The sequence below is a fragment of the Bos taurus genome, chromosome 19, assembly GCF_002263795.3.
Source record: "Bos taurus isolate L1 Dominette 01449 registration number 42190680 breed Hereford chromosome 19, ARS-UCD2.0, whole genome shotgun sequence".
NCBI classification, from domain to species: Eukaryota; Metazoa; Chordata; class Mammalia; order Artiodactyla; family Bovidae; genus Bos; species Bos taurus.
The window spans coordinates 22125753-22153245 of NC_037346.1; the positions used below are offsets into that span (position 1 = coordinate 22125753).

The window sequence follows — 27493 nt, forward strand, 5'->3', positions numbered from 1 at the left end:
CCAGGCGACCAGAGGTCAGTCCTCCGCTATCCCAGAGTGCCTCGGATTCCGGAAGTGCTCGGCTTCCCGGAAGTGCCCGATTGGCTGACAGAGCCCAGACTCGCCGGACCGCTGCAGCTGGAGCGTTTCTAGTCTCCGGCGTGAGTGGCCGCAGGAGGTGTGGCTCCGGGTCCGGGTGGCCGTCGGGAGGGAGCTGGCGGCAGGATGATGGAGGAGGAGGAACTGGAGTTCGTAGAAGAGCTGGAAGCCGTGCTGCAGCTCACGCCCGACGTGCAGCTCGCCATCGAGCAGGTGAGCGTTCCGCCCCCCCGAGGGGAGGAGAGTGCGGAGACTGGGGCAGCTCTGGGGGTGGGACGGCGAGGAAGCTGTCTTCGGAAGGAGACGTGGGAGCTAGGCGCCAAGGGCAAGGAAAGGTTTTGAGGGGAGGTGGTGGTGGGAATGGGTTTCTCAATGTAGAAAAGGGAGAGAGGTCTTCCTCGGCCTTGATTGACTTTGGAGGGTGAGGCGTTCTGGTGGGTTTGGGCAAAGGAGCTGTGCCTCCTGAAACGATGTACCTAGAAGAAGGGACCTCGTGGGTGGCAACCTCCGGTTTAGGGGTTGTGGGGCTGTTCTTTCATCAGGTTGGTGTCCCGATGTTCCCGGATTCTCCGTCGAGCCCCATGTGACTGACTCAGAATTCAGGGGAGGTGGGTAACCTCTGCTTTTGAAGCATATCGCAAAGCAGAGGGGAAACGGCTAAAAAAAAAAAAGAGAGAGAGAGACCTCCTTTACCATTTTTAAATGGTTGAGAATTTCTGCTGGTTTTTAGGTTAAAGAATATTCCCCAGGCAACTAAGCCTCTGCGCCAAAACTTCTGAACCCATGCGCAGCAGCTACTGAAACCCAGTACCTGGAGCCCATGTTCTGCAAGAAGAGAACCCACTGCAATGAAAAGCCCTCACACTGCCACGAAGAATAGCCCCCGCTCACCACAACTGGAGAAAGCCCATGCATAGCAACAACGACCAAAAATAAATCTTAAAAAAAAAAAAAAGGCAATTTAGACCCTTGTACAGGTTATTGTTCCCAATAAAAGGAGAAAAATCTCTCTTAAAGGAGTTGGTGTAGCGGATTTAAGAAAAGGAGGGGTGTGCCATACTTAATTTAATGATCATGGGAAGTTTTTTAAAGTAAAACATTACTACTTCTGTTACTAACAGTTAATATTTATTGAGCATTAATACTATGGGTGGTAATTTGTTTGTGTTGTCCCACTTACCTCTTGGATATGTGTTTTTCTTGGAGTGGTTGGATTACTCGCACAAAACACATTTGACACATCCTGGGAATGCCAGGGCAAAGGTTTGGGTGTTCCAGCCACACTGCTCCCCACCCACCTCCATCAGCCAGAAAGAGAAATACATTTCATTTGCTTTGGACCTACTGGCCTCCAGTAGAAGAAATGAATAATGCAGCCAGTTGTTTGATGAGGGTTTTAGACGCCCCCCCCCCCCGCCCCTTTTTCTTAGTAAGATTGAATTCTAGCATAGATTTGTCCAATAAGCAGACATTTAAAAAAAAAAATTCACTTCCTAGAATAACTGTCTTGAGCTGGTGAAATCCAGTGCCCAGGGGATTACTTGACTGTTTTTATAATCCACCGTGTTACATGTTCTTCAAATTGCAGTGTTTTAAGGGAGTTATCTGTATTTCTCTGAAGGCAGAGGTATTCTTTCTCCTATAAAAGAGATGGATAGTTCCTGAATGCCAGCGCTCCATTTCCTAACACTGTCCGAAGAATAAAAATCGCTTCGGTGCATAGTGAATTCTACTGCTGAGACATCGTTGAGACATGGTACATTAGTCCATTATCAAGAGTCCCTTAATACAACCGTGTCATCAACTGGCTTAATCTGCTAGTGTATAATGCTCGCTTATTTTACCTTGTCCTTGGGATTTCGTGGCTGTCTGAATACTTCTTACTATTGCACGTTCTGTTAGTTTTCCCAAGATGTTAAAATTACAAATGTTGGTAAAAATTATAGATATACTTTACCACATATTTTACTGTGCATTGGTTGTTGGCCTTGTAAAATGAAAAAAAGATATGGTCTTTGCTTTCAAAGAACTTACCAACCAATTGGAAGGAAAGAATACATAAAGCAGGACAGGAGGATGATGGTGATTTTTTAATTCTCTCTCTTCATGTAGGTATTTCCAAGCCAGGATCCTCTAGATAGAGCAGATTTCAATGCTGTGGAGTATATCAACACCCTGTTCCCAACAGAGCAAGTAAGTGCTGCATTTCCTTCTTGCAATGGCTTCTGGAACATTCTGAGTATTAATGATTAGTTTGTTACACTGCATAACCTAAGGGACCTTGATAAACAAATAAGAGTTAAATTCAAGTCAGATTCCCTCGTAACCAGTTTTGGGAGGCGGTTAGATAATACCAAATACTGTTGTTGTGTCAGAGTAGAATTCTCCATGTAGTGAGCATATTAGAAATTGTACCCTTAGGTTGAAAGAGTCCATCTTGTTCCCTGCTCCCCCAGATTTTCTGTAGTAAATGGGGAAGTGGAAAGGATTTTTCAAATGTAATAGGGGAAAATGGGAGTGAGGTGTGCAGGATAAGCTTGGAGTTAGAAAGCTACTTTTATTCCTGTTTCAAGATGTAATTTCAGAACTTTGATTTCCAGCCCACCAGACTGTGGTTGGGTGTTGGCACCTGTACCCTGTGTTGTGAGGAGGAAGAGTCTTACTTATAAGTTGGAGTGGTGAGTAGGATAGGAGTAGTGAGTTAAGGTGAACTCAGTTTTGAACATATTTGGGCCATCCAGGTAGAAATACATAGTTGGATATTTGAGTCTGGAGCTCATAATCCCCGTAACTGTTAGTATTTTGGCATGGATCTTTCCGAAGTTTTTCTGATGAACATGCTAATTTTTAAAATAAAGTAGGAAAAAATGGTATCATACTGTGTGATTGTCCTTTTTGAGATTTCAAAAGCAACCTTTAGAGCTCTTTTTCAGGGGTTTGCTGTAGGGGGAAGCTGTGCTATGTGGCTTGTGGGATCTTAATTCCTTGGGCCCCAGCAGTGAAAGTACCAAGTTCCAACCACTGAACCATCAGGGAATTCCCTGCTGCTGCTGCTGCTGCTACTGCTAAGTCGCTTCAGTCATGTCTGACTCTGGGCGACCCCATAGACAGCAGCCCACCAGGCTTCCCCCGTCCCTGGGATTCTCCAGGCAAGAACACTGGAGTGGGTTGCCATTTCCTTCTCCAACGCATGAAAGTGAAAAGTGAAAGGGAAGTCACTCAGTCGTGTCTGACTCTTCACAACCCCATGGACTGCAGCCCACCAGGCCTACAGTTCATCATTTTCTAATGAAAGAGGAATTCTAGGAATTAGCTGGAGATGGAAATTTGGAATTGAGTAGGTATAAAGATAGCAGTTTAAGCTACAGAAATATTTCATTTACCCCAACCTATCAAGACAGCTGACTCGCCAAAGCAAATTGTTAGATTTGAAAATCATGTATATAGGGAAACATTAGGTTCTTCCCTCTTCTTGATAAGTGTTTGTGGGTTTTTGTTTTTAAACCACTGAAGGTAGCATAAGACATTAGTTGTTCCACAGATTCAGTTATATGTCCTAATTGTATCCCCCACATCCACGATAATGTATTGTAAAGTTTCTTTAAAATTCAGAAAATTTATGACACAGGGGTACCTTTACTTCCCCAACCCCAGATTTTCACCATTTTCCAACCCAGATTCCCATGGACATTAATTAAAAGATAATAGAAAGTAACAGCATGATTTATCATTTCTTTCAACTATTGCTAGATCTTGGGCAAAACCCATCTATATATCTCATGGACATGCAGTAAATACTTGTGAATTATGAGTTTAGACTAGTTAAAGTAGATGTCAATATATCAAGAATAAATTTAGTGACACTCTAAGGAAGAGGGTGTGTATATGTTTGTCTTGAATGGCAGCTGCTCATGGGTCTGAAGTTACCTCGAGGCAGGAGGGTGGACTAGAACAGATCCTGGATGTTTCTAACTCACCAGGTCCAGGTGGGAAGAGCTCAGGTTTCTGTATTTAACAGGGCTCCCTGGGTAGGTTCTGACACATAGCCACGTTTGGTAATGATCTAGAAAATCTTTCTAGTCTCCTAGTAGGAAACTGAAGATGATCATTTCTCATGTTTCCATTAGATGTTTGATGAGGGGAATCTGGATAACATTTATTAAAGACTAATATAATTAGGGGGCTTCCCTTGTGGATCGCCTGCAATGTTGAAGACCTGGGTTCAGTCCCTGGGTTGGGAAGATCCCCTGGAAAAAGGAACGGCTACCCACTCCAGTATTATGGCCTAGAGAATTCCACAGACTGTATAGTCTATGGGGTCACAAAGAGTCGGACACAACCGAGCGACTTTCCTTCCCTCACTATATACTTAGGAACTTTGAGAAAAAGAGTCATAGGGAGCTGTGGCTTTTTAAAAATTATTAATTTTTTGGCTGTGCTGCATCTTTGTTGCTATGAAGGCTTTTCTCTAGTTGCGGAGAGTGGGGGCCACTCTTCAGTTGCGGTGAGCAGGCTTCTCAACGCGGTGGCTTCTCTTTGTTGTGGGGCACAGGCTCTAGGAAGCACAGGCTGCCGTGTCTGCAGTGTGCACTCAATAGCTGTGGCACCAGGCTCTAGAGCGAGGCTCGAAAGTTGTGGCGCGTGCGCTTAGTGGCTCTGCTGCATGTGGGATCTTCCTGGATCAGGGATCGAACCTGTGTCTCCTGCATTGGCAGGCAGATTCCCAAGCCACTAGGGAAGCCCCATAGGGAGCTGTTGTTAAATAATTTCTAATGGTTCCCCACATGCTCTGCATCTGTGTCATTAAGTGAGAAAAAATAAGATGCCAAATGGCTTATCATCCTGGTTTCATTTTTTTTTAAAGCCCTTCTATTTACATAGAAGAAACAGTAGAGGGCAGGGGACCAAAATGCTAATGGTGATTGTACTCAATTGGGGGTACAGGCGGATATTATGTATTTTCTGTAATTAACAAGAATTGCCTTTAGAATCAGGAAATACTTTTCAATAATTTAAACATTTTTAAATGATACATTTAATTAAATTAAATTAAATAAAATTAAATTAAATTAAAGCATCACTACGAACAAAGCTAGTGGAGGTGATGGAATTCCAGTGGAGCTATTTCAAATCCTGAAAGATGATGCTGTGAAAGTGCTGCACTCAATATGCCAGCACATTTGGAAAACTCAGCAGTGGCCACAGGACTGGAAAAGGTCAGTTTTCATTCCAATCCTAAAGAAAGGCAATGCCAAAGAATACTCAAACTACCACACAATTGCACTCATCTCACACGCTAGTAAAGTAATGCTCAAAATTCTCTAAGCCAGGCTTCAGCAATACGTGAACCATGAACTTCCAGATGTTCAAGCTGGTTTTAGAAAAGGCAGAGGAACCAGAGATCAAATTGCCAACATCCACTGGATCATCAAAAAAGCAAGAGAGTTCCAGACAAACATCTATTTCTGCTTTATTGACTATGCCAAAGCCTTTGACTGTGTGGATCACAATAAACTGTGGAAAATTCTTCAAGAGATGGGAATACCAGACCACCTGACCTGCCTCTTGAGAAACCTATATGCAGGTCAGGAAGCAACATTTAGAACTGGACATGGAAAAACAGACTGGTTCCAAATAGGAAAAGGAGTACGTCAAGGCTGTATATTGTCACCCTGCTTATTTAACTTATATGCAAAGTACATCATGAGAAACACTGGGCTGGAAGAAGCCCAAGCTGGAATCAAGATTGCCGGGAGAAATATCAATAACCTCAGATATGCAGATGACACCACCCTTATGGCAGAAAGTGAAGAGGAACTAAAAAGCCTCTTGATGAAGGTGAAAGAGGAGAGTGAAAAAGTTGGCTTAAAGCTCAACATTCAGAAAACGAAGATCATGGCATCTGGTCCCATCACTTCATGGGAAATAGACGGGGAAACAGTGGAAACAGTGTCAGACTGTATTTTTTGGGGCTCCAAAATCACTGCAGATGGTGACTGCAGCCATGCAAATAAGACGCTTACTCCTTAGAAGGAAAGTTATGACCAACCTAGACAGCATATTCAAAAGCAGAGACATTACTTTGCCAACAAAGGTCTGTCTAGTCAAGGCTATGGTTTTTCCGGTAGTCCTGTATGGGCGTGAGAGTTGGACTGTGAAGAAAGCTGAGCGCCAAAGAATTGATGCTTTTGACCTGTGGTGTTGGAGAAGACTCTTGAGAGTCCCTTGGACTGCAAGGAGATCCAACCAGTCCATTCTGAAGGAGATCAGCCCTGGGATTTCTTTGGAAGGAATGATGCTAAAACTGAAACTCCAATACTTTGGCCACCTCATGCGAAGAGTTGACTCATTGGAAAAGACCCTGATGCTGGAAGGGATTGGGGGCAGGAGGAGAAGGGGACGACAGAGGATGAGATGGCTGGATGGCATCACCGACTTGATGGACATGAGTTTGAGTAAATTCCGGGAGTTGGTGATGGACAGGGAAGCCTGGCGTGCTGCGATTCATGGGGTCGCAAAGAGTCGGACACGACTGAGCGACTGAACTGAACTGATGTGGAAAGACCTCCTAGTTAAATCGTTATATGAAAAAAGCATGGTGCAGGACAGTGTGCCTTAGATACAGAAGAGCTGGTAGGTTACTATATGCTTTTAATACCTAGATCATTTCTGAGAAGGTGCAACAAAAACTCACTCAGAGGCATTGCTTCTGAGGAGGAGAATGGGAGGCAGGTAGAGGTAGAGGAAGCCTTACTTTTCACTATTTACCTTCTTTACCTTCTGCTGTTTGAATTCTGTGTTATGTACGTGTTTTACCAACTTTAAATAGGTTACAATTTTAAATCTTTGATATAATTTCCCATTTTTAGAAAAGGTGCAAGAATAGTACAGAGAATTCATGGCTCCCCTTCTCACAGAGTCCCCAAATGTTAATATTTTAAATGCCCCCCAATTTTTTTTTCCCCTAAAGGAATGAGTTCCAGCGGAGATTAGCAAGGCAGGAACTGTTTTGCCCGTTTTGCCTCTGAGGAAACAGAAACTCAGTGAGGGTAAACAGCTTGCTTGTATCCTTTCAGCAGGTTGGCAGGGGCAGAGTCATGCCAGCTCCTCCAGCGACTGAGCTCCTGTTACCACAGTGATGATTTATCCCCAGTCCGGTTTTGAAATAACAGATGGCAGTGGATTCTTCGATTAAAATAACTTCTTTTTGAACAGACTCTATGATTTCAGTACCTTAAGACCATGAAATTTTTGCACCTGGTCTTGTGTCTCTGTATATGTTCTGGTGTCTCCTAGTTTATAGTCTGTGGGAACTTGAATAGAATTTGTATCCTACTATTGTGTGAAAATGGTTTAAATCTTAATTATGTTGAATTGGTTCATAGTGCTTTTCAGGTCTGCTATATACTTCTGCTTCTCTGTATATCCATTCTGTTAATTTTTGAGAGTTTGATCTTGAAACTCCAACTAAAAATCTTAATTTATCTACTTAAAAAATAATTGTAATATATAGTAGAACTGTATGTAACTTTGTTCTGTATTTTCCAAATCTCCTGTAAATGTTGTTATCATATTTTCATAATTTAAAAAAAAAAAAGTGAGACCTGGCAAAAATGAAAAAAAGCTTTCTGTTCATTGCAGTCCATAATCCCATTGCATATATTTATTGAACATTTTTATTCTGAAGGATATGACAAAAAATAAAAGAATTCTATCAAAATATTAAAAGAATAAAATAACTTCTCTTTTCTGAGATTTATCTTTACCTCAGTCTCTTCTTGGATTTCTGAAAGTTCTGAGTCACCCTTGGCCTTGTCAGAACAGTAGACCAGATATGAATATCCCTATCTGATACCTCAAACACATGTGACTTGGTTTTTCTCTCTCTCTTTTCCCAAAGAAAATACTTAATGCATAATAGTAATATATTCATTTTATCATTTTTTCAAAGTTTGTTCTTTGATTGAGGTAACTGGTGTATAACACTATGTGCATGTCGCGTCTGCAGCATTGTATTCCTACTTCCCTGTCGCCTTCAGCATGCTCACCACCACAGGTTTGGTTCCTGTCCCCAGACTGTTGGTCCCTTTTACCTATTTTGCTGCCCTTCCCTCTCTGGGAACCACCACTCTGTTCTCTGTATCTGCCTGTTTGTTTTCGTTTGCCTTGTTTGTTTATTTTTATTTTTGTTGTTGTTGTTATTTGTTTCTCGTATTTCACACATGAGTGAAATCATACGGTATTTGTGTTTCTCTGTCTGACTTGCTTCACTTAGGATAATACTATCAAGGTCCATCCATCTTGTGGTAAATGGCAAGATTTCATCTTGTTTTATGTGACCTGCTTCTCTTGCTAGACCTGCACCTGTCGGCTCCTGCTTCTTCCCACCAGCACAGGTTGCCAGGGGCGATTTATAAGCACAATTCCTGCATCACCCCCAGTTCCTTCTGAGGTAAAATATCTTTCGGAGGAGAGAGAAAGAGGACTTACAAAGTTGTATTCGGAAACTTCAGTTAAAATGGTGCTATGAAATTGTACCGCCTCTGCTTCGCTAGGGGGCACCCTTTCTTTTATGTTTTCAGCTCACTAAATTGATTCTTGTCCATTTGTTTTTACTGTCATTGTCTTAGACATAGAAATAGCTTTATTATAATTGCAGTGCATTGTCAGTATACAGCAATTAGAAAATACCCATAGGCAAAAAGAAGAAAAACTTCAAACTCCTCTTTTTCATAAATTACAGCTACTGCAAGTGATTTCATAGGCTATAGTTATAGGAGAGGGAACCGGCATCCCACTCCAGTGCTCTTGCCTGGAGTGATCCCAGGGACGGGGGAGCCTGGTGGGCTGCCGTCTATGGGGTCGCACAGAGTCGGACACGACTGAAGCGACACAGCAGCAGCAGCAGCAGCAGAGAGTTACTAGTACAGAGTCCAACTACTAGTATTTATTTTTCCAGACTTTTTTCTAATATATTAGAAAAAAGGAAAAAAAATATTTATTTATTGACATAGAACATAATGTGGAGGAATACACAGATTCTGAGTGTACAACTTGATGAATTTTCACCAAATGCACAAAGTCAGATAACCACCACCCAGACCAAGAAACAAAACATGAGTAAAATCTCTTCTCATAACTCCTCCTTGTCCCTCCCTGTCACTGCCGCCCCCACAGTTAAGTCCTGGCTTCTAGTGCAGGAGAACAGTTTCGCTCACTTCTTCTGAGCTACATGATGAAATACAGGATACGCTCTTGTGTTTGGTGTGTGGATGTGTGCTCGCACAGCATTATGTTAGTAGGATTGATCCACGTTGTGTGTTATAATCTACATTCATTCATTGTTGTGGTCCTAAGGATTTTGGTAAATGAATTTGTCATGTTCCTTTATAGCAGGGATCAGCAAATTTCCTATAAAGGGCTAGATAGTAATTTTAGGCTTTGTGGATTATTCAGTCTCAGTTGCAGCTACTACTCAGCTCTGTCTTTGCAACTCAAAGGCAGCTGTAGATAATATGTAAACGAACGGACATGGCTGTTTTCCAATAAATTTTATTAACAAAAAATAGATTCCAGGATGGGTTTTGCAGTTGTTGTCAACTATTGCTGTACTTCCCCGTCTACCCCCGCCACACTGCACAATTTGGGATCTCTTAATTCCCCGACCAGGGATTGAACGTGGACCCTCGGCAGTGGAAGTTCTGAATCCTGACTGCTGGACCACCAGGGAATTCGCTATGCTTTTTTTTCTTTTAAGTGAAAATTGTATTGTACTGTATGATTCGTTTCTTTGAGATGTCATAAATAGCCATTATATATAAAAAAGTAACCATTTAAATAGTTCATCATTTCTTTGTGAAAGAGGAGTTCCAGGAAGTGAAATAATAGCTGGCACTTTGCCTTCTCTGTTGTAGTCTCTGGCAAACATTGATGAAGTCGTGAACAAGATTAGACTGAAAATAAGGTACGTAACATCAGGTGATTATTTTTTGTTCCACTTTATTTATTAATGGGCCTGCTGGGGCTTTGTTGCTGCTCGGGCTCTTCTTCAGTTGTGGCAGGTGGGGGCTACTCTCTGGTTGTGGTGTGCAGGCTTCTCATTGCAGGGACTTGTTGCGGAGCCTGAGCTCTAGGGCCTTCGGGCTTCAGTAGGTGTAGTACATGGGCTCAGTGGTTGCGGCTCCCGGGCTCTGGAGCACCGGCTCAGTAGTTGTAGCACACAGGCTTAGTTGCTCCTCGGCATGTGGGATCTTCCCAGTTCAGGGACTGAACCCACGTCTCCTGCATTAGCAGGAAAATTCTTTACCACTGAGCCACCAGGGAAGCCCAACATCATGTGATTGTTAATAATGAATGAAAATATGCTCTTCATTTAGTACTGATCACCCTTATGTGTGAGAACACTGAAATCTCAGGTTCTCTGTAAGATGGTAATTTTTAAAAGAATAGTTCTTTTATCTGGGTTTCCATATGAGCCTTGTGGCAGAGAACTCATTTCTTTGATCAGTCTTCAATTATTTATTTAAAAAAAAAAGGAATCTGTAACAGGCCATTTAGAACAGTTGATTATAAAAGGAGGCAAAAGCATTTCTGCTATATTTTTAATGGCTTTATTTCTCTAGCTGATGTACCCTTTTTTTATATTCCCAAGGCTTAGAAATGAAGATGGACTTATATTTTTATCTATTAGCCACTTATCGGCTAACAGCATGGTCAGATATGCTGGTTGGTGTGAGTGGTGGCTGATTATTACACATTGTGATTAATCCAGGATGTCTACGGTGGTCAGCAAATGTCCTTCCTGCCATAGTCTTATTCTGGTTTATCCATGTCTGAATTTCCAGTTTTGACACGTGGTAGATACTCAAAGTTTGTTCTTTGTAATTATTATTGTAATGGTTGATGTCATAACTTTAAATAGTTTTTGTTGTTTAACTTTTGATGAGGAGAAACCTTCAGTTTGAATCCAAGCGATGATTTTTTTTTTTCCCAGACAACCTTTGGGTTTTCAGGTAAAGACCTCTGCCATTAATATTTTGTTCAGTTGAGTACCTTAAAAAGTGCAAAGAAGCCTGTTTACTGTTTGGGCTGACTTTAACTCCAACAGTTCTAGAAGAGACCACTAAGTTGTCCAGGGTTTGCACAGAAAATGAAAATTCCCCAGTGATCCAAAAATCACTTATGAGCCAGTTATTTTCAGCTTCTCCCACTGTACTTTTTTTTCCTAATGGCTTCTTCAAATGAAGGATGAAATTGACTGATATAAATTTCTCTGGTTGAAGTCCCATTAAGCGGCCTCTGTTCAGCTGTAGGAGAAAGAGGAGGTGGAGGCCACAGATCTGCCTCCTGTGGTCAAGGCCCAGGCAGCAAAGCACGGATTTCGTGTATCACCTTGCTGCTTATATCTTTTAAGGGTGTTACTGACAAAGGTTTTTGTGTGGGATAATTTGAATTCTCTGGCTTGTTCCCGTAAAGTTTTAGCAACTTTGTCATTTCTGGTTTACCCCATGAAAAGTATTACAAGTTATATTGGTCGTTTTGACCAGCTCTGAACATTAAATAAAAATAACCTTTAAGAAAAAAGAACAAAGATGACTCATCAGTCTGTGCTGGGCTTGGCTTCCTACACCACTGTTGCTGCCCCCTCGCTGGGGTCCAGGGCTTCGGTCTTCCTTGTATCATCCAAACTTCTTTGGTTTTTTTCTGAATAAGTAGCTGCAATCTGTAGAAACGGAGGAAAGGTTACTAGCATTTTTCTTTTGGTCAACCTAGAATCGAGATTATTTTAATGATTTGTGTCCTTTAACTCTTTTTTGCTAGGAGACTGGATGACAACATTCGAACTGTCGTAAGAGGTCAAACAAATGTGGGACAGGATGGCAGGCAAGTAAGTAACATATTCCTCCATGTTCGTTACATCCTCTGATTTCTTTAAGACCGCACAACCAACTGACCAGTACATTGATCTGCCTGCTTACAGAGCACTTTCTTACTAATCTGTCCCCTATATACAGCAGGAAGCTTGCACGACTCATCCCACTACTGGCAGAGATAGGCTGCCCAGAGCAGCCGTGAGCTGTCACTCAGCATCCCTTAGACCAGAAGCCGTACCTTGCAGTACAGCTCGCCCAGGGCCAGGCTGAAAGGCACACTGAAATGAGAAAACGGAGGTTTCCTTGTCTTTCTGCTGGGTGTCAGGTATCTCTGAGCCTCCATTCTGCTCTTTGACTTTCTGATTTATTTCTGGTCATGTTTTGTCTCCTGCTGTGATCTGTCCACACTGAAAGCCTCATGCTCTCCAAGCATGTCCCATGCTTTATGGACCTATACTTGGGTAAGTAAGTAAGTGTGGGTAAGTGTTAGCCACTCAGTCGTGTCTGACTCTTTGCGACCCCATGGACTGTAGCCCACCAGGCTCTTCCATCCGTGGAATTTTCCAGGCAAGAGTACTAGAGTGGGGTGCCATTCCTTTCTCCAGGGGCTCTTGCCAACCCAGGGATCAAACCCTGGTCTCCTGCACTGTGGGCAGATTCTTTACCTCCTGAGCCACCAGTGCTCATGTTCTTCTTTTTGCCTAAAAGGCACGTTCTCCTTTTTTTCTTCCAGCAGCTTCATTCTGAAATCTTACCCAGCTCAGATACTACTTCTTTTATGAAATTTTCTGTTCTGCTCAACTGATATACCAAAGGAATCAGAATATTAGAAATTCAAGTCCATAGGGGAGTTGAAACTCATCTGGTCATCTCTTCTCATTTCATAGATGAGAAAGTCGATCCCAGCAGCCATCAGTTAGAGGTAGAGTCTTTCTGCCCACAAACCCCCACAGGCTCTGGCCCCTGCTTTTCTGACTTACAGTGAGCACATCTTGTCCCTTTGGCTAGTATGTAAGCTGCTTGAAACCAGAACAGTATCTTTCTCATCTTGGTGTTTCTCAGAATGCAAAGTCCACCTGCCATAACGTTTTATTCAACTGTATTAAATATTTGGTCTGTGGGAGATTATCTAGTATTTGTAAATTAACGAAAGCCCTCTACCAGAAAACGTCACTGGGACCAGTGTGTGTGTCCCTTTAAAGACGTTTAAAGCTTGACTGGTGCTTGACCAGTCCCGGCTGTCTACCATTTGAAATAATAACACTGCTGTTTAGCGTGTTTCCGCCTGTATTTAGAAAGGCTCACTAGAAACCCTGAAATACTTCAGAGATTCGCAGGTATTTACAGTGTTGAGAATGTGAAAATAAAGTGAATCATCCATCAGGACTTTTTACTGGGTGACACTGTGTGGATATTATACCTTTCAGTTATTTCTGTTCTAACCTGTGATGACAAACAGGCGGTCTTGGAAAGCAGGCCCTGAGGTAGGTGGCCTGGAGGAGAGTCGGCCCTCTCCACCTTCACTTATTAATAGGTTGCTGCAGCAAGGCAGGTCGTATTTCAGAGAGCAGCGCCACATTTTCAAGAATGTTTAGATAGCATTTCAATCTGTGATGGAATTTCGTGTTCGTCTCCTTAGAATCCAGACAGAAAGGAAGCCCAGGAGAAGTAATTGCTTTTCCTGTCATCCCCTCCATCTGTGTTTTCCAACAGTTTGTAATGCAAGCTGAAGGAGAGACTTTTTTTTTTTTTCCCAGAGAGCTTTTGAGTCCTATCCTTGTCAACTCATAGGGGTGAAAAAGCCTTAGTGTCCAGCCCCACTAGCCAGTGGTTTGCTGAAGAGAGGCTCCATCTGACTGGCATAGACTCAGGAGAATTACGGATGTTCCAAAACATTGGACTTTATAGGTCAAGAGTCCTTGGTTCCCTCTTCACTGGAACAGAGGAAACTCTGCCCTCAGAAAACTTGTTTCCGAAGTTTCTAGGGAACACTCAGAAGGGGAGAGCAGAAACGTGGACAAAAGGAAGTTTTCCTTTCATCCATCTCCTCTTGATTGTGCGCACCCAGGACAGATATGCTTTGTCATCTGTGTAAATAAGAGGAAAGTGTTGACTTCACATTCATGGTGTCTTCAAAGATGTCTTTTGCAGAAAAGGTCCTTCTGGAAAGCAGTGTTTCTGACTCCAAAATTATTTGTGGAGAGGAAGCGATTTAGAAACTGAAGACACAGTGAGGCAGTTTCTTTAGTTTCCTGACGTTTCTGAAACGCCCACCTCCTGGTTAGCACTCTGCTGCGCGTGTTGGAGAGCCTTCCATGTCGACCACCTCCTAGGTGGGCGGACTTGAAGTGGTCTAGTCCATGACCTTTTCTAATCAGAATGTGCTCTTACGAAGCTAATACAGCTCAGAATTCTCCCAGTTTTTATCTGTTGAAATCATCAGGCAAAAGCTTTAATTAAATACCCACATGTTTGAAACTTTGTGGATGAGATGAGTCAATACAGTAAGCGCGTGAGCCGATACGCTTTGAAACTTAACTTCCACAGCTTCCCAAGCGTTGAAATGGACAGCTTGAACAGAGGTAGAAAGAGAGGTGACTAGAGGAGTGGGTTAGAAGAAGAAAAAGTTTGCATGTGAAATTTCAAGAGTGGCCAGACCTTGATCAGTTCCTAGTCAGCTCACTGAGAATCACCAAGAGAGGGTCAGTCCCAGGACTTCCTTCAGTCTCTTGTGTGGAGCTTGTCTATAATGTAACTATTGCACCAAAGCAAGACTAAGGTTTTGGAGGGGAGGAAAATTATTGCCATCTTCAGCTCTGCTCACTCAAACTTTGATTTGGAAGCAGCATATAAGATCATTGTAGAACCACCTCCCACTCAGTTCAGGAATCCTTTCTATGACATCTCTGACATTTCATTATCCTGCTTCTGCTTGGATACTTGCAGTGATGGGCAGCTCGCTGTTTTGTTATTCCACAGGACCATTTGTTCCAGTTTTGTACAGCTTTAATTGGAAGAAACTTCTTTTTTTTTAATTTATTTATGTGGCTGCTCCAGATCTTAGTTGCAGCACAAGAGATCTTCTGTCTTCATTGGGGCATGCAAGATCTTTAGTCGCAGCATGTGGGCTCTACTTCCTGACCATGGATCAAACCCAGGCCCCTTGCATTGGGAGCCTGGATTCTTAGCCACTGGGGTGTCCGCATCTCTTCTTGATTTCAGGAGACTTTTGCCTTCAGTTCTCTGCTGGGTTCAGAGAAGTTTTGATTTTGCTTTATTCTTTTTCTCATTGTTAATTTAAGAGCAACACTCTTTCCAGCTCTCCGCATCCTGGCAAAAACACAACTGACCAGTGGCTTTTAATGTAGTTTAGTATCAGAAGTTCAGTAATAAGATTTCAGATTCCACACTGCAATCAGTCTTTAAGAATCTACCACTTTTCCTCAAAAAACTTAGATTTACCCTACAAAACCAGCAATATATCCAGAGAGAACACTTTGAAAAAGATAACATGTCCCTCAGTGTTCACGGTATTATTTACATAGCCAAGATATGGAAGCTACCTAAGATACTGATCCATAGATGAGTGGATAAAGAAGATGTGAAATACACACACACACATACACGGAATACTACTCAGCCGTGAAAAAGAGAACAACAAATTTGCCATTTGCAACAACATGGGTAGACCCAGAGGATACTATATTTAGTGAAATAAGACAGAGAAAGACAAGTACTACATGTTATCACTTATATGTGGAGTCTAAAAAATAAATGAATATAACAAAACAGAAACATACCTACAGATATAGTGGTTACTGTATCTCCCCACAGATACAGTGGGGAAAGAGAAAGGGAAGGGAAAGAAATGTGTGCGTGCTAAGTCGCTTCAGTTGTGTCCGACTCTTTGCGACCGCATGGACTGTAGGCTGCCAGGTTCTTCCATGGGATTCTCCAGGCAAGAATACTGAAGTTGCCATGGTTTGCCATGGGTTGCCATGCCCTCTTCCAGGGGATCTTCCCAGGGTCAAAACAGGAATAAGGAATTAAGAAGAACAAACTAGTTTGTGTAAAACAAGTAAGCTATAAGGATAGTGTACAGCTCATGGAATATAACCAATATTTTGTGGAGTACAATCTATAAAATTTCTGAGTCAGTTATAGAGACTTGAAATTAATATAATATTGTAAATCAGCTATACTTCAGTTTAAAAAAAGAATCTACAGCTTTTCAAGTTTTGCTGTAGTTTGAAAAACGATTATCCACTGAAAAGGATATTAAAATATTGCTTTCTTTTTTAACTGCCAATCTGTGTGAAGCCAGATTTTTATCATATTTTTCAACTAAAACAACACATCACAACAGATTCAATCCAGAAGCATATATGAGAGTCCAACTGGTGTCTGTTAAAATGTATACCAAAGATGTTTGCAGAGGTATGAAATAGTGCCACCCTCTCAAATTTGTTTGGAAGAAATACAGTTATTTTTCTTAAAAGTATGTTATTTATATTAACATGTAATGGGTTTATTATTTTTTTAATGGATTAATAAATGTTTTTTAAATTTCTCAGTTTTAGTTTCCAGTATGGTATATATTCATAGCTGTAACCCACATAAACAAAATCTCTTTGGGATCCTCAGTAATATACTCGATAGGAGTATAAAGAGATCCTGAGATTTAAACATTTTTAGAAATGCTGTTAATAGTATTTCAGTGTTCAGTAAGTAGGAATGAGAGGCAGTTTGCTCTTGATTTTAGTGACAGTGAGTGTTCATATACTTGTTCATTCACTTATACAGAAAGTTAGTGCTTTCTCCATGGTGGGCTCTGTTCTGGGGCCTGGGGATAATACAGTGAACAAAACAAAGGTCCTTCTCTAGAGGTGATGCTGAATGTGTCCGTCTCTCGTTTCCAAATTTTGTGTGAAGGACATATCCTCATGACCTTGGTTCACTAACCCTGTTTGCCAGAAAAAGAGATGTTGAATTTTATTATATGCATTCCCTTCTTCTTCTTTTTAAATATTTATATGCTTATCTGGTTGTTCCCGGTTGTAGTTGTGGCACACAGCGTCTTTAGTTGCGGCATGGGAACTCTCAGTTGTGCACGTGGGATCCAGTTCCCTGACCAGGGGTTGAACCCAAGCCCCCTTTGCATCTTCTTCAGATGTGAGCATATGGTTTTTCCATTTGGTGATTAGCTTAGTGTTGTTTTAAGTATTTAACCCTCCTTAAATACCTACCGGATCATGGTGTTTTGTCCTTTTTTGTTGAATTCTGGCATGATTATCTTGGATTCCCATTCCTGTTCAAAAACTTCATTCCTTTTTCACAACTGAATAATATTCCACCGCATATACATGTCACGTTTTGTTTACCCACTCGTGTGTCCCTGGCCCAGTGCCATAATGAGCACTGACATACAAATATCTGTTTGAGTCCCTGCTTTCATTTCCTTACAGAACATACCCAGGTGTGGAATGGCTGGATCACGTGGTCACTTTTTAATCATTTCAATATTTAATCTCTTTGGAAACATTTTTCCCATATTGTTCTGGACTTTAATAATATATGTTTCCTCTTGACAAGCATATGGTCCTGTTTTGTTTTCATTTAACACATATGGACAGTGTGCTTCAGATTAGTTATAGGCTTAAGTGTTTGTGTTCAGTACCTAACAATAATGTTGCTGCCCTCTTCAAAACAAAACTGCCAGGATGATGTCTTTTAGTTAGCATGTCCAGCAGTTGGACTATTTCCTTCCTGACCTTAGAAATACATCAAGTCCCACTTGTGTGCAACACGATTATTGAAAATGGTTTTAGGAAAATAGTATTGCCAAGAAGGAACACTGAAACTTATTATTCTTCTGAGCCATCTCCATGTAAATTGGCAGTCTTCAGGAGCCAAGAAAGAAGGTCAAGCATAGCTTTTGCCATCTGCTTGTTTCCATGTTAAGGGCAGTCACAGGTTTAAACTAGAGTCTCCACATCTAAGGAGGAAAATGTCATTCATCACAACCGTAGCTGCTCTGGCCAGGTTACTCTTACTTTTGACTGCTAGCTGTTAGTGATGGAAGGAAAATTCCATCCTTAGTCTGTTTACCCATTAGAAAAATCGTAGTATAACTGCTGACAGGGTGAAGATTTCTGGGTTTTAGATCCCTGACAGAAGTCATCCAGGTGTGTTTAAACAATGAATGGGAATTTGAAACTCTGTTACTTCATGTAAGAACTTGACCTCCTTTTTCCCTCTCCCCTCTTTCATCCATGGAAATACAGAATTTAGAGCAGCATGAATTTGGTTCTTTGGTGGTTCTGTCAACATTTCCATTCATAAATCCCTGTTTTCAGGAGTCTGTAACATAGCTATAAAATCGCCTTTGCTCTAGTTTGGACTCCGAGGTCTCTGGAAGGAGATTAGTTTTGCAAAACCAGAGGTAATGCCTTTTTAGTCTGTTTTGGTTTGGTGTTCTGTAGTTGTCTAAATCAAAGCTCTAAAATTCATACAGCATTGGATCACATGCCAGCATTTCTGGGTTTTGTTTCCATGTTATATTGTGGACCCTCTGAGCAGATGCCATGTTCACCTCTGTGTTATGTGACGCCTAGAATTTGCATGTTGGGCAATCTACATAAGTGTCACTCTCATAACAGCCCCTGACCAGAGGAGGGTGTTTGCTCTAGAGATATACTTACTGACAGGTAAATCTGATGGTCCAAATGCCATCTTTTATAAAACAGAAGAGGTAAACTGAGGGAGTCTTTATTCCATCTCTGATCTAGTTAGTGACCCTTGTCTTCTTGTCACACTTGTCGCTTCTGAATTTTCTTGTTCTTAGTCACATGACAGCAGTAGGGATAGATAGCCAACTGTTATTCACATGATAATATCACTTATGCTAGGCCAGGTGCTACACTTTCTTTTTCATTGAATACTTGGAGATACTGATATTTGGAGATTTGGGTTTCTCAGTTAGCATCTTGTGGTCCAGTTTGAGTACACTTGTCAACCCTGTGGTTATTCAGATCTCTAGAAGGAAGACTGGAGGCCTAATGTGTCATTCTCAATTGATTCACTATAAGTGAAGGCACATTTTGAGTTGCTTAGACAGAAGGTATGTTTTTACTTTTTTGTCTTAATCTGCAATGCTAATGTTTTATTACAAGATAACCTTGTTTATTTTGAGGAATTCCCTGTGGCAGTCCAGTGGTTAGGACTCGGCGCTTTCACAGCCAGGGCCCAGGTTCGATCCCTGGTCAGGGAACTAAGATCCCACAAGCCACATGGCCAAAAAAAACCTCCCCAAAACAAATAAACATGTTTCTCTTACATTCTGCAAAATGTTGCATCAATTACTTCATCCTCACGAAGATGTGCATTAGGCCACCTAGATGTTACTCTCCCTGTTTTACAGGTGCGGGAACAGGCTCACATCTGTGTTATGACTTGCCCCAGAGCACACTGGGTGAGCTATTAATAACAAGGGATTCAGAGTTTCTTTTTTTGGCTGTGCCAAGTCTTCGCTGCAGCATGTGGGCTTCTCTAGTTGTGGCATGCAGCCTCAGCAGTTGTGCCACAGGGGCTTAGTTGCCCACAGCATGTGGGGTCTTAGTTCCCCAGCCAGAGATGGAAGCCATATCCCTTGCATTGGAAAGCAGGTTCTTAACCACTGGACCACCAGGGAAGTCCCAGTGTCCAGATCTTCTGGATAGGTACACACATACCGGTGTGTACCAAATTCTCTTTTTTTAAACAGTGACAAATTTAAAAAGCAGATTCGGGAACCACTTTTTCTCCACTGTGGAACCTGAAAAGTTAACTGGTTCACAGGGGAGTCCAGACAGTGACCTTGACTGTGGCCTCGTTAACCATCTGGGCCCCTCTCAGCACGAAAAAGCTGGACTAGGAGAAGAGCTCCAGGCAGGCAGGAAGGGAGAACTGAGTATTGACTGCTTACCTGTGGTCCTGAGCACAGGGGAGCCAATCCTGAGGGAAGTGGAACAGGGAGAGACAGTCTTCCAGATGAAGCCTGCAGTTGTGGTGGTAGGAGGGGAGCGTAGCCTAAAGGGCTTTGGTACAGAAAGTGTGGAAGTGTTAGTCGTTAGGTCATGTCTGACTCTTTGCAACCCCATGGACTATAGCCCACCAGGCTCCTCTGTCCATGGGGTTCTCCAGGCAAGAACACTGGAATGGGTTGCCATGCCTTTCTCTGGAGATCTTCCCAACCCAGGGATTGAACCTGGGACTCCTGTGTTGCAGGCAGATTCTTTACCATCTGAGCCACCTGGGAAGAAGGGAACTATAAAAAAAATCAGCCGAAGGAACATCCAGAAGGCAACCCTGAATGAAGACCATAGTATAGATGAGCATTTGTTACTCAGTGACTGCAGTTGGATGTGATGGTAAAATATGGAGGATTTGAATTTAACTTAGCAACTGGGAAGTCCTAGCAGGAAGTAGTCCTTTGTTAAACCTGAGCAGATTGTTCCTTTAAATGTGCCCCATCTTCTAAAGTATTGAATTTCTGTACCTTTTATTCAGCAAAAGCAGCTGAGACTCTTGTTTGAACTTTTCCTTCCCCAGCTGCATTTGGAGTTGCTGCTTTAAATGTGCTCATCCTCAGGGGTTACATTTCATCAAAGGAAGCTGTGCTTGAGTACATTCCCCCCACCCCGCTATTTCAGGGCAAACAGATTTTAAGTTATGGGCAATAACAGATATACGCAGAATTGTAAAATGTAAATGTTTAGTCTTGTTTGGGTACTGCTGAGTTTGTGTCCCAGCCCCGTCTTAGGACTTTAACTTCTGGCTTGTTTCCTAAACACAATAAAAATGAACCCTTTGGTTCACATCTTTGGGGATGTGGTTTGCAGAAATCATAAATTAAAGTAACTTAGGTGGAACAGAGCCTTTTAACAAATAAGGTGAAAATTACTCCTTTTGCCCTTTACATTCTTTTGGTTCCCAAACTTGGAAAGAAATCTGTGCTTTGAATAAAGCCTCTTTATACCCAAGGTTTCTGAATGGGCTGTGGAAGAATTTGTATTAGCATCTAGTGCTTCGCCGCTGATGGGTGCCCATCTGGCATTTGACCGGGGCTGCCGGACCTGGAAGGTACCTGGTGTGTTCGAGGCCTCAGAGGATCGTGATGCTGTGCACATGCAGCCATCCACGGCAGTGAGATTCCTGGAGCTTCTGCTCCTGTTTGGCTCGATCTTGGGGCACAGGCTGCATTGTTTTTATTGCTGAGACTTTTTTAAAGCACCTCTTCTTCAGCTAGGGATGCTTTGTTTCCATAGCAACAGTTCTCAGTGGTGCCAGGCCAGCCAACAGTGTCAAAAGAAGAGCCATTCCATACTCACCCCTAGATGTCTGCCTTTAGTGGATGTCCAGGGTGCCCCTGTTTAGGCCTCATCAGATATGGTCGCCCTTTGCAATGTTTTCGTGGAATCCCTTGCTTTCCAAATGATTCTGGCATTTATACCTCTTTCTATTGATCTCATCTTCTAGTTACTTCTATTGATATTTCTTGTGTATCCCTCACAAGCTCTTTAAAGATACGTCCCCCATCTAGCAATCTTTTTCTCTCAGTATCTAGCTTTAGTATAGGCAGTAGACACTCACTTTTTATTGACGGGGTGAGCAAGAGATTGAAGTTTTCTTCCCCTGGAGAATGGCTCATTTGCAACATGATTTGGCGAGATCATCCCCAGATCCTTGAGCCGCCCTTCTGTGTGCCCTGCAGATGTTGGACTTAACCAGCCTACTTGCAAAGCTCTAAAATATGGGTCATCAGCCTTCGTTCTTAGAGGGATAGTCTCATCTGAAATGTCACACTCCATCTGGGAAACCAGGGAATAATAATAATTACCATTAGTAGCCCCACTGATGAACTGAGTCTTCCATCAGGACTCTCTGGGTGACAAAAGACAAAGTCCAGTTCAGACTGGCTTAGGCGAAAGGATCGCCTGGAAGGCTCTATTTATTTATTTATTTGGCTGAGCTCCTGGTCTTAGTTGTGGCATGTGGGATCTACTTCCCTGACCAGGGATCAAACCCAGGGTCCCTGCACAGGGATTGTGGAGTCCTAGCCACTGGACCACCAGGGGAGTCCCTGGAAGGCTAACTGTGTCGTTTTGAGTAGCCTGTGAAAGAATAGTGTTGCTGCCAGGCTTACCAAACAACGGAAGGTGGCCCTGGAATATGGCCCTGGATCTTTCTGGGTCTGTCTCTCCAGGTGTCAGCTTCATCGTCTCGACCTGGAGACCAGCTACCATCTACCCTAATTTCACATCCTAGGGCTACCTTCACCAGAGAGAGATGAACTTTGTTTCCCAATTCATTGTGGAAAATCACAGAAAAGTTCCAAGTGGCCCAGCTTGGGCCTGGTCTGCCTCTGGGACAGCCAACTCTGTTAGAACATAGAGGAAAACTCCCAGGAGGAAGGCAATGTACTGAGTAAACAGTACCCAAGGTGTTCACTGCTAAGCCCTGTTTTCCTTCCTGACAAGTCTTTGGGTTGGGACTATTGTCCTTGTTCTAGGGATGATGAGTCTGTGCCTCTTTGATGCTGAGGTTGAGTGGCTGGACAGAACTCATGCAGTAAGTGGCAAGACTGGCATTTGAATCCCTGTCTGCTGGTTCAAGAACCCCCTGCTTTTTTACTAATACTGTTCATGGCCTTTCCAAACAATAGGAAGGGAACTGAGAGATGGAAAGTTGAACAACAGAAATGATAGCAGAGTAAGTGGGAAAATATCATTTTCTTTCCAGTCACCTTGAACATTAGCCCCTTACTTTTTTTTCAGAGAACTTAAAGCCATATCAGTTCTGAAAATGAGCAGCCTCTTCCTCCTTCCTGTGGTGGCAGCAAACGGGATCTCAGTTTTCAATCTCTGAAAGGCTGCCCATGGACTCACAGGATAAAGGCAGTATACTTCTCTCAGAGTGAAATTAGATGCATCTAGGAGCTAGAGGGGAGGTTAATTTCTCTAAGCATTTTCATTGGCTCAGGTCCTCTCCGTCTACACAGGTGGCAGACAACAGTGCTGGGGGGAGGAGGGGGGTGCAGGGGGAAGGAGGTGAAAAAAGAAGGAATCACTGAGGTCTGTGCCAGGTTCCACACTGCTTATCTTCCATGCCCATGACCTAGCGAGGCTTAGGTAGACCATTCAGCACCTGCTTCAGGAGGCAAGGAAAATTAAGAATAATGGTTACAGTCAATAATGCACAAAAATACAGGGATAGCATAACTGATTCTGCTGAGTCTTCTAGGCCAGCTCAGTGGGTTGCCTTGAATCTCCCATTTGCAGAGTCTCAGTCAGTAAAGAGGATGGCCACAGTCACTGCTTCCTAATAGCATCCTCGGATGCAGGCTGCAGCCACGCTCCAGTGCTTAATTCAGAAACTCCGCTAAGGGTGGATTGAAAGCAGACATTTTTGGTGATTAGTTCTGTTTTTAATCCACAAACGGCCTGGAATGGAAAAGTAAGCCACATTTTATTTTCATGAGTGTCTAGGGGCAGTGCCAGAATCATTCTTTCAGCACGTTTTCTCATTAGCTAGGTATAAAAACATTTTAGGGTCATTTAAAAGTAAAGTCTTGACCTTCTGTAGGTCCTAGGATATTTCCAACTACAAAACACTCCTCTTCCAGGGTGATTGATTATTAGATATCAAATATTAGGGTAGGTGTTGAGAATGGACTTGCTTGATGGAGTGAATACTTCAGAAGAACCTTTTGGACTCTGGAAAATGAATTATATTAAATTTCCTCAACTTCAGTACATTGTTATAACAAGCAAAAGTATTCCAGCCTGAAAACAAACAAAAAAATCTGGCAGACAGTTTATCTTTCTTTAAGACTGTGAAATGTAAGATGGTGTGAGTCTTACTTCTTTGCTGAAAAAGTGGTACCTTAAGCAGAGACAGTTCTGGTAGGATGCCAGATGGAGAAGAAGAGAGAAAGAGAGACAGAAACCCTTTCTCTGAGAAAGGACTGTGGAAACTTCTCCAGACCTGAGATCGAAGCATAGGATGTGGCCCTTCTTGCCTTTCCTTTCACTGAATGTCATGTGTCTTAGAGGATTTGGGTGGAGAACACTTTGGCTTTAATCCCATCAGCGCATCCTTAGACCATGATGTGACCAACAAGATCACAGAACTGGATGCACAATTCTGTGCAATTGGATGCTGTGCTACAAAAAGTAAGCCTTTTTTGATGGGAACTTGCCAGCAGGGGGCCTCTGCAGTGCTTTCTCACACAATGGCCAAACATTTTTTTAGAAGGTCCAGTAGGTTGAGAATTTACTCACTTCTGGCAGCATTGGGGGCCTTAGACTTTACATTAGCCAAATAGATAACAGTTACAGAAAGTGGGATGCTGTGGCTTTGAACCATTGCTTACAGTGGTACCTGGAGTTAGGGAGGGCTGTGCTCATCCAGAGCAGTAACTCAGCACTGCTGCTCTTCTGAGAAGTACCCCACGGGATTTATAGTGAAGTCGCTCAGTCGTGTCCAACTCTTTGTGACCCCATGGACTGTAGCCTACCAGGCTCCTCTGTCCATGGGATTTTCCAGGCAATAGTACTGGATTGCCATTTCCTTCTCCAGGGGATCTTCCCAACCCAGGGATCAAACCCGGGTCTCCCACATTGTGGGCAGATACTTTACCGTCTGAGCCACCAGGGAAGCCTGTTGGCAAATATTTGTCAAGTTCTAACTATGCTCCAGCTTTGGTTAGATGCTGTAGTAGAGGTGAAAGCAGTGAAAGTTATTTGTTCAGTTGTGTCCAGCTCTTTGCAACCCCATGGACTATAGCCTGCCAGGCCTATCTGTCCATGGGATTCTCCAGGCAAGAATACTGGAGTGGGTAGCTATTCTCTTCTCCAGGGGATTTTCCCAACCCAGGGATCGAACCCAGATCTCCTCCATTGCAGGAAGATTCTTTACCATCTGAACACCAGAGAAGCCCTTAGTTGAGGTGATGCTTTGTTACCAGAGTCATTTTGGATAGTGAGAAGGAGCTATTGGTAATTATACTCAGACGGTCCTTCTCTTCTGTGATTGTCCCGTTACCCACTCTCCCATCTACTTCCCTATCAATTTCTCCTCATCTCCTTTTCTCTCTTATCTTCTCATATCAAAAGCTTTATGAAAAAAATAGTTAAACCAGGAGTCAGCAAGGTTTTTCTGTTAAGGACCAGGTAGTAAATGTTTTAGATTTTATATATCATCTGGTCTCTGACAAAAACCCATCCATGCTATTGTGTGGTCCAAGTAGCCACAGGTAAAACCTAAATGAAAGGGATTAGAATGATCCAAGCCAACACTGTTTACAAAAACAGGTGTGGCAGACTAGATTTTGCCCTGAGGTGTCATTTGCTGGTCCCTGCTCTCATACACACCACCTCCACTTTGTCACACCACTGTCCACTCCTGTTCCCTTGACTCCACTGAAACCGTTCCTGTCAAGGTCATCAGTGACTTCCCTGGTGTTCATTTTGGTGGCAGTCTTCTGTCCTAATCTTACATGAATTTTCTCATATGGAAACACAAAAGACCCAAATAGCCAAAGCAATCTTGAGAAAGAAAGATGAAGGAATCAGGCTCTGTGACTTCAGACTATACTACAAAACAACAGCAATCAAAACAGTATGGCACTGGCACAAAAACAGATCATTTATTACTTTTTCACATTTTAATTTTGTTAGAACTTGATTTTGGTTTGTCATCATCTTAGGAACTCTAATGTTGGTCAGTATGGTAGTCAGCAATGCTCAGCAGAATCTTGTATCCTGGTTGCTGCTGCTAAGTCACTTTAGTCGTGTCCGACTCTGTGTGACCCCATAGATGGCAGCCCACCAGGCTCCCCAGTCCCTGGGATTCTCCAGGCAAGAACACTGGAATGGATTGCCATTTCCTTCTCCAATGCATGAAAGTGAAAATTGAAAGGGAAGTCGCTCAGTCGTGTCCGACTCTTAGCGACCCCATGGGCTGCAGCCCACCAGGCTCCTCCGTCCATGGGATTTTCTAGGCAAGAGTACTGGAGTGGGGTGGTGTCCTGGTTATGAGGAAGTAAATATTAGAAATAAAGAAGAGAACTCCTAGGAGGGGTGGCGAGGTGCAGTAGATGGGCATGGATTCACTGGGGCCGTGACTGAGGATAGGAAGTGTCTGACAGTGGGCAGGCCTAGAGGTGGTGAGTGAGAGGGAAGAATAGTGTGTATGTGTGAATGTATGTATCTATCCATAGGTGCAAACATACATTTGCCCAGGCTGGTCATAAGCCCTGGAAATAGACCTAGTTAGTATCTGTGCAGTTTTTTACACCTATTATGTCATTGAATCCCCCCAACAACACTGGAAGTAGGTTGCATTGTCACCACTTTGCAGATGAGGAAACCGATCCCCAGAGACGTTGTCCAGCTGGTATGTGACAGCACAGGGAGGCCTCAGACACCTGCCTTCTGGCTGGAACCTGGTGGGATCTGTCACTGCTCCACAACTGTTTTGGGGATGCTGAATCTGGGAGTGAGGAAGGCAGGATGGTGGGAAGCAGAGAGGACACAGTTGCTGAATGAGGCATCCTTTCAGAAGGGAATGGGGTTGAGGGGCTGCTCAGGGAGACCCAGTTCCATTCCATCACCCATTTGGACTTGTTACTCCTCTTCAGGTAACATTTCCCAAATTACAGATACCAATGCCAGTTGTTGTTCTGAGACCAAACCATCTGATGATTGAAATACCTTAGTCCAGACGGCAGACATGACCAGTATAAAAGCTCCTTTGCCTCCCCAGCCTTGGTAGATACAAGTTCAGCTATCCAGCAGAGCAGATGCACACTCTGCCTGCCCTGGGAGGTGGTATGAACAGCTGTTTATTCAAATAGCATCACCTCAGTCTTGGCAACAAACAGGCAAAAGAAGCTGAGACACAGTCTCATGTGGCAGGTCGGCATTCCTCGTCCCCAGCCTGAAACCCCTGCCGATCCCAGAGGTGGAAGAAAGTCAGAAGAGACCTCTATCAGGGCTGAGCCACACTAGGTGAGATATTCCAGAAGGAGGAAGTAGTCCCAGCATCGGAACAAGCAGCCTCTTGGAAGCCAGGGAAGGATGGGGAGACAGAGTCCCTCCTTCCAGCCAGGGAGGAATTACCTGCCTAGGAAGCCGCCTTAAGTTTGCTTTTTGAGGATGTTTTTCAGCAGAAAGGAAAATGTGTTAGTTTGTAGTCCAGAGGCAGCTCTACCTCTGGCTTCTGCTGAAGGCGAAGGTTCAAATCTGTCAGGGCTTTTGTCTTCTGCCTACACCACAGCTTTGCTGTCCTCTTTCCTCGGTCAGGGTGTTCTTCTCTGGGAGGCTGGCTGTTTGTTCCGTGCAGGCGCAGATGGCCACACACAGACTTATTACATTTTAAAGGGCTCAGGAGGCCCCGTTAAGACAGGCCACGCTTAAATCCAAAATAAATGAACTGCGTTTGATGAAATAAAGCTTGAGTTCTTCAGGCCACTGCCTCCCTCACTGGTATGTGTGTTCTAC

The 27493-nt window shown here is 43.0% G+C and overlaps 1 protein-coding gene across 1 annotated transcript in view; it reads left to right on the forward strand.

The window, feature by feature from the left end:
- Positions 1-124: 124 nt before the first annotated feature.
- Positions 125-27493, forward strand: part of VPS53 (VPS53 subunit of GARP complex) — a 123274-nt gene continuing 95905 nt past the window's right edge. The window contains exons 1-4 of the mRNA NM_001193168.1: positions 125-291; positions 2191-2271; positions 9993-10042; positions 11899-11965. Of these exons, the coding sequence (NP_001180097.1) occupies positions 205-291; positions 2191-2271; positions 9993-10042; positions 11899-11965 (285 nt within the window). The 5' untranslated portion in view covers positions 125-204. The remainder of the gene's footprint in view (positions 292-2190; positions 2272-9992; positions 10043-11898; positions 11966-27493) is intronic.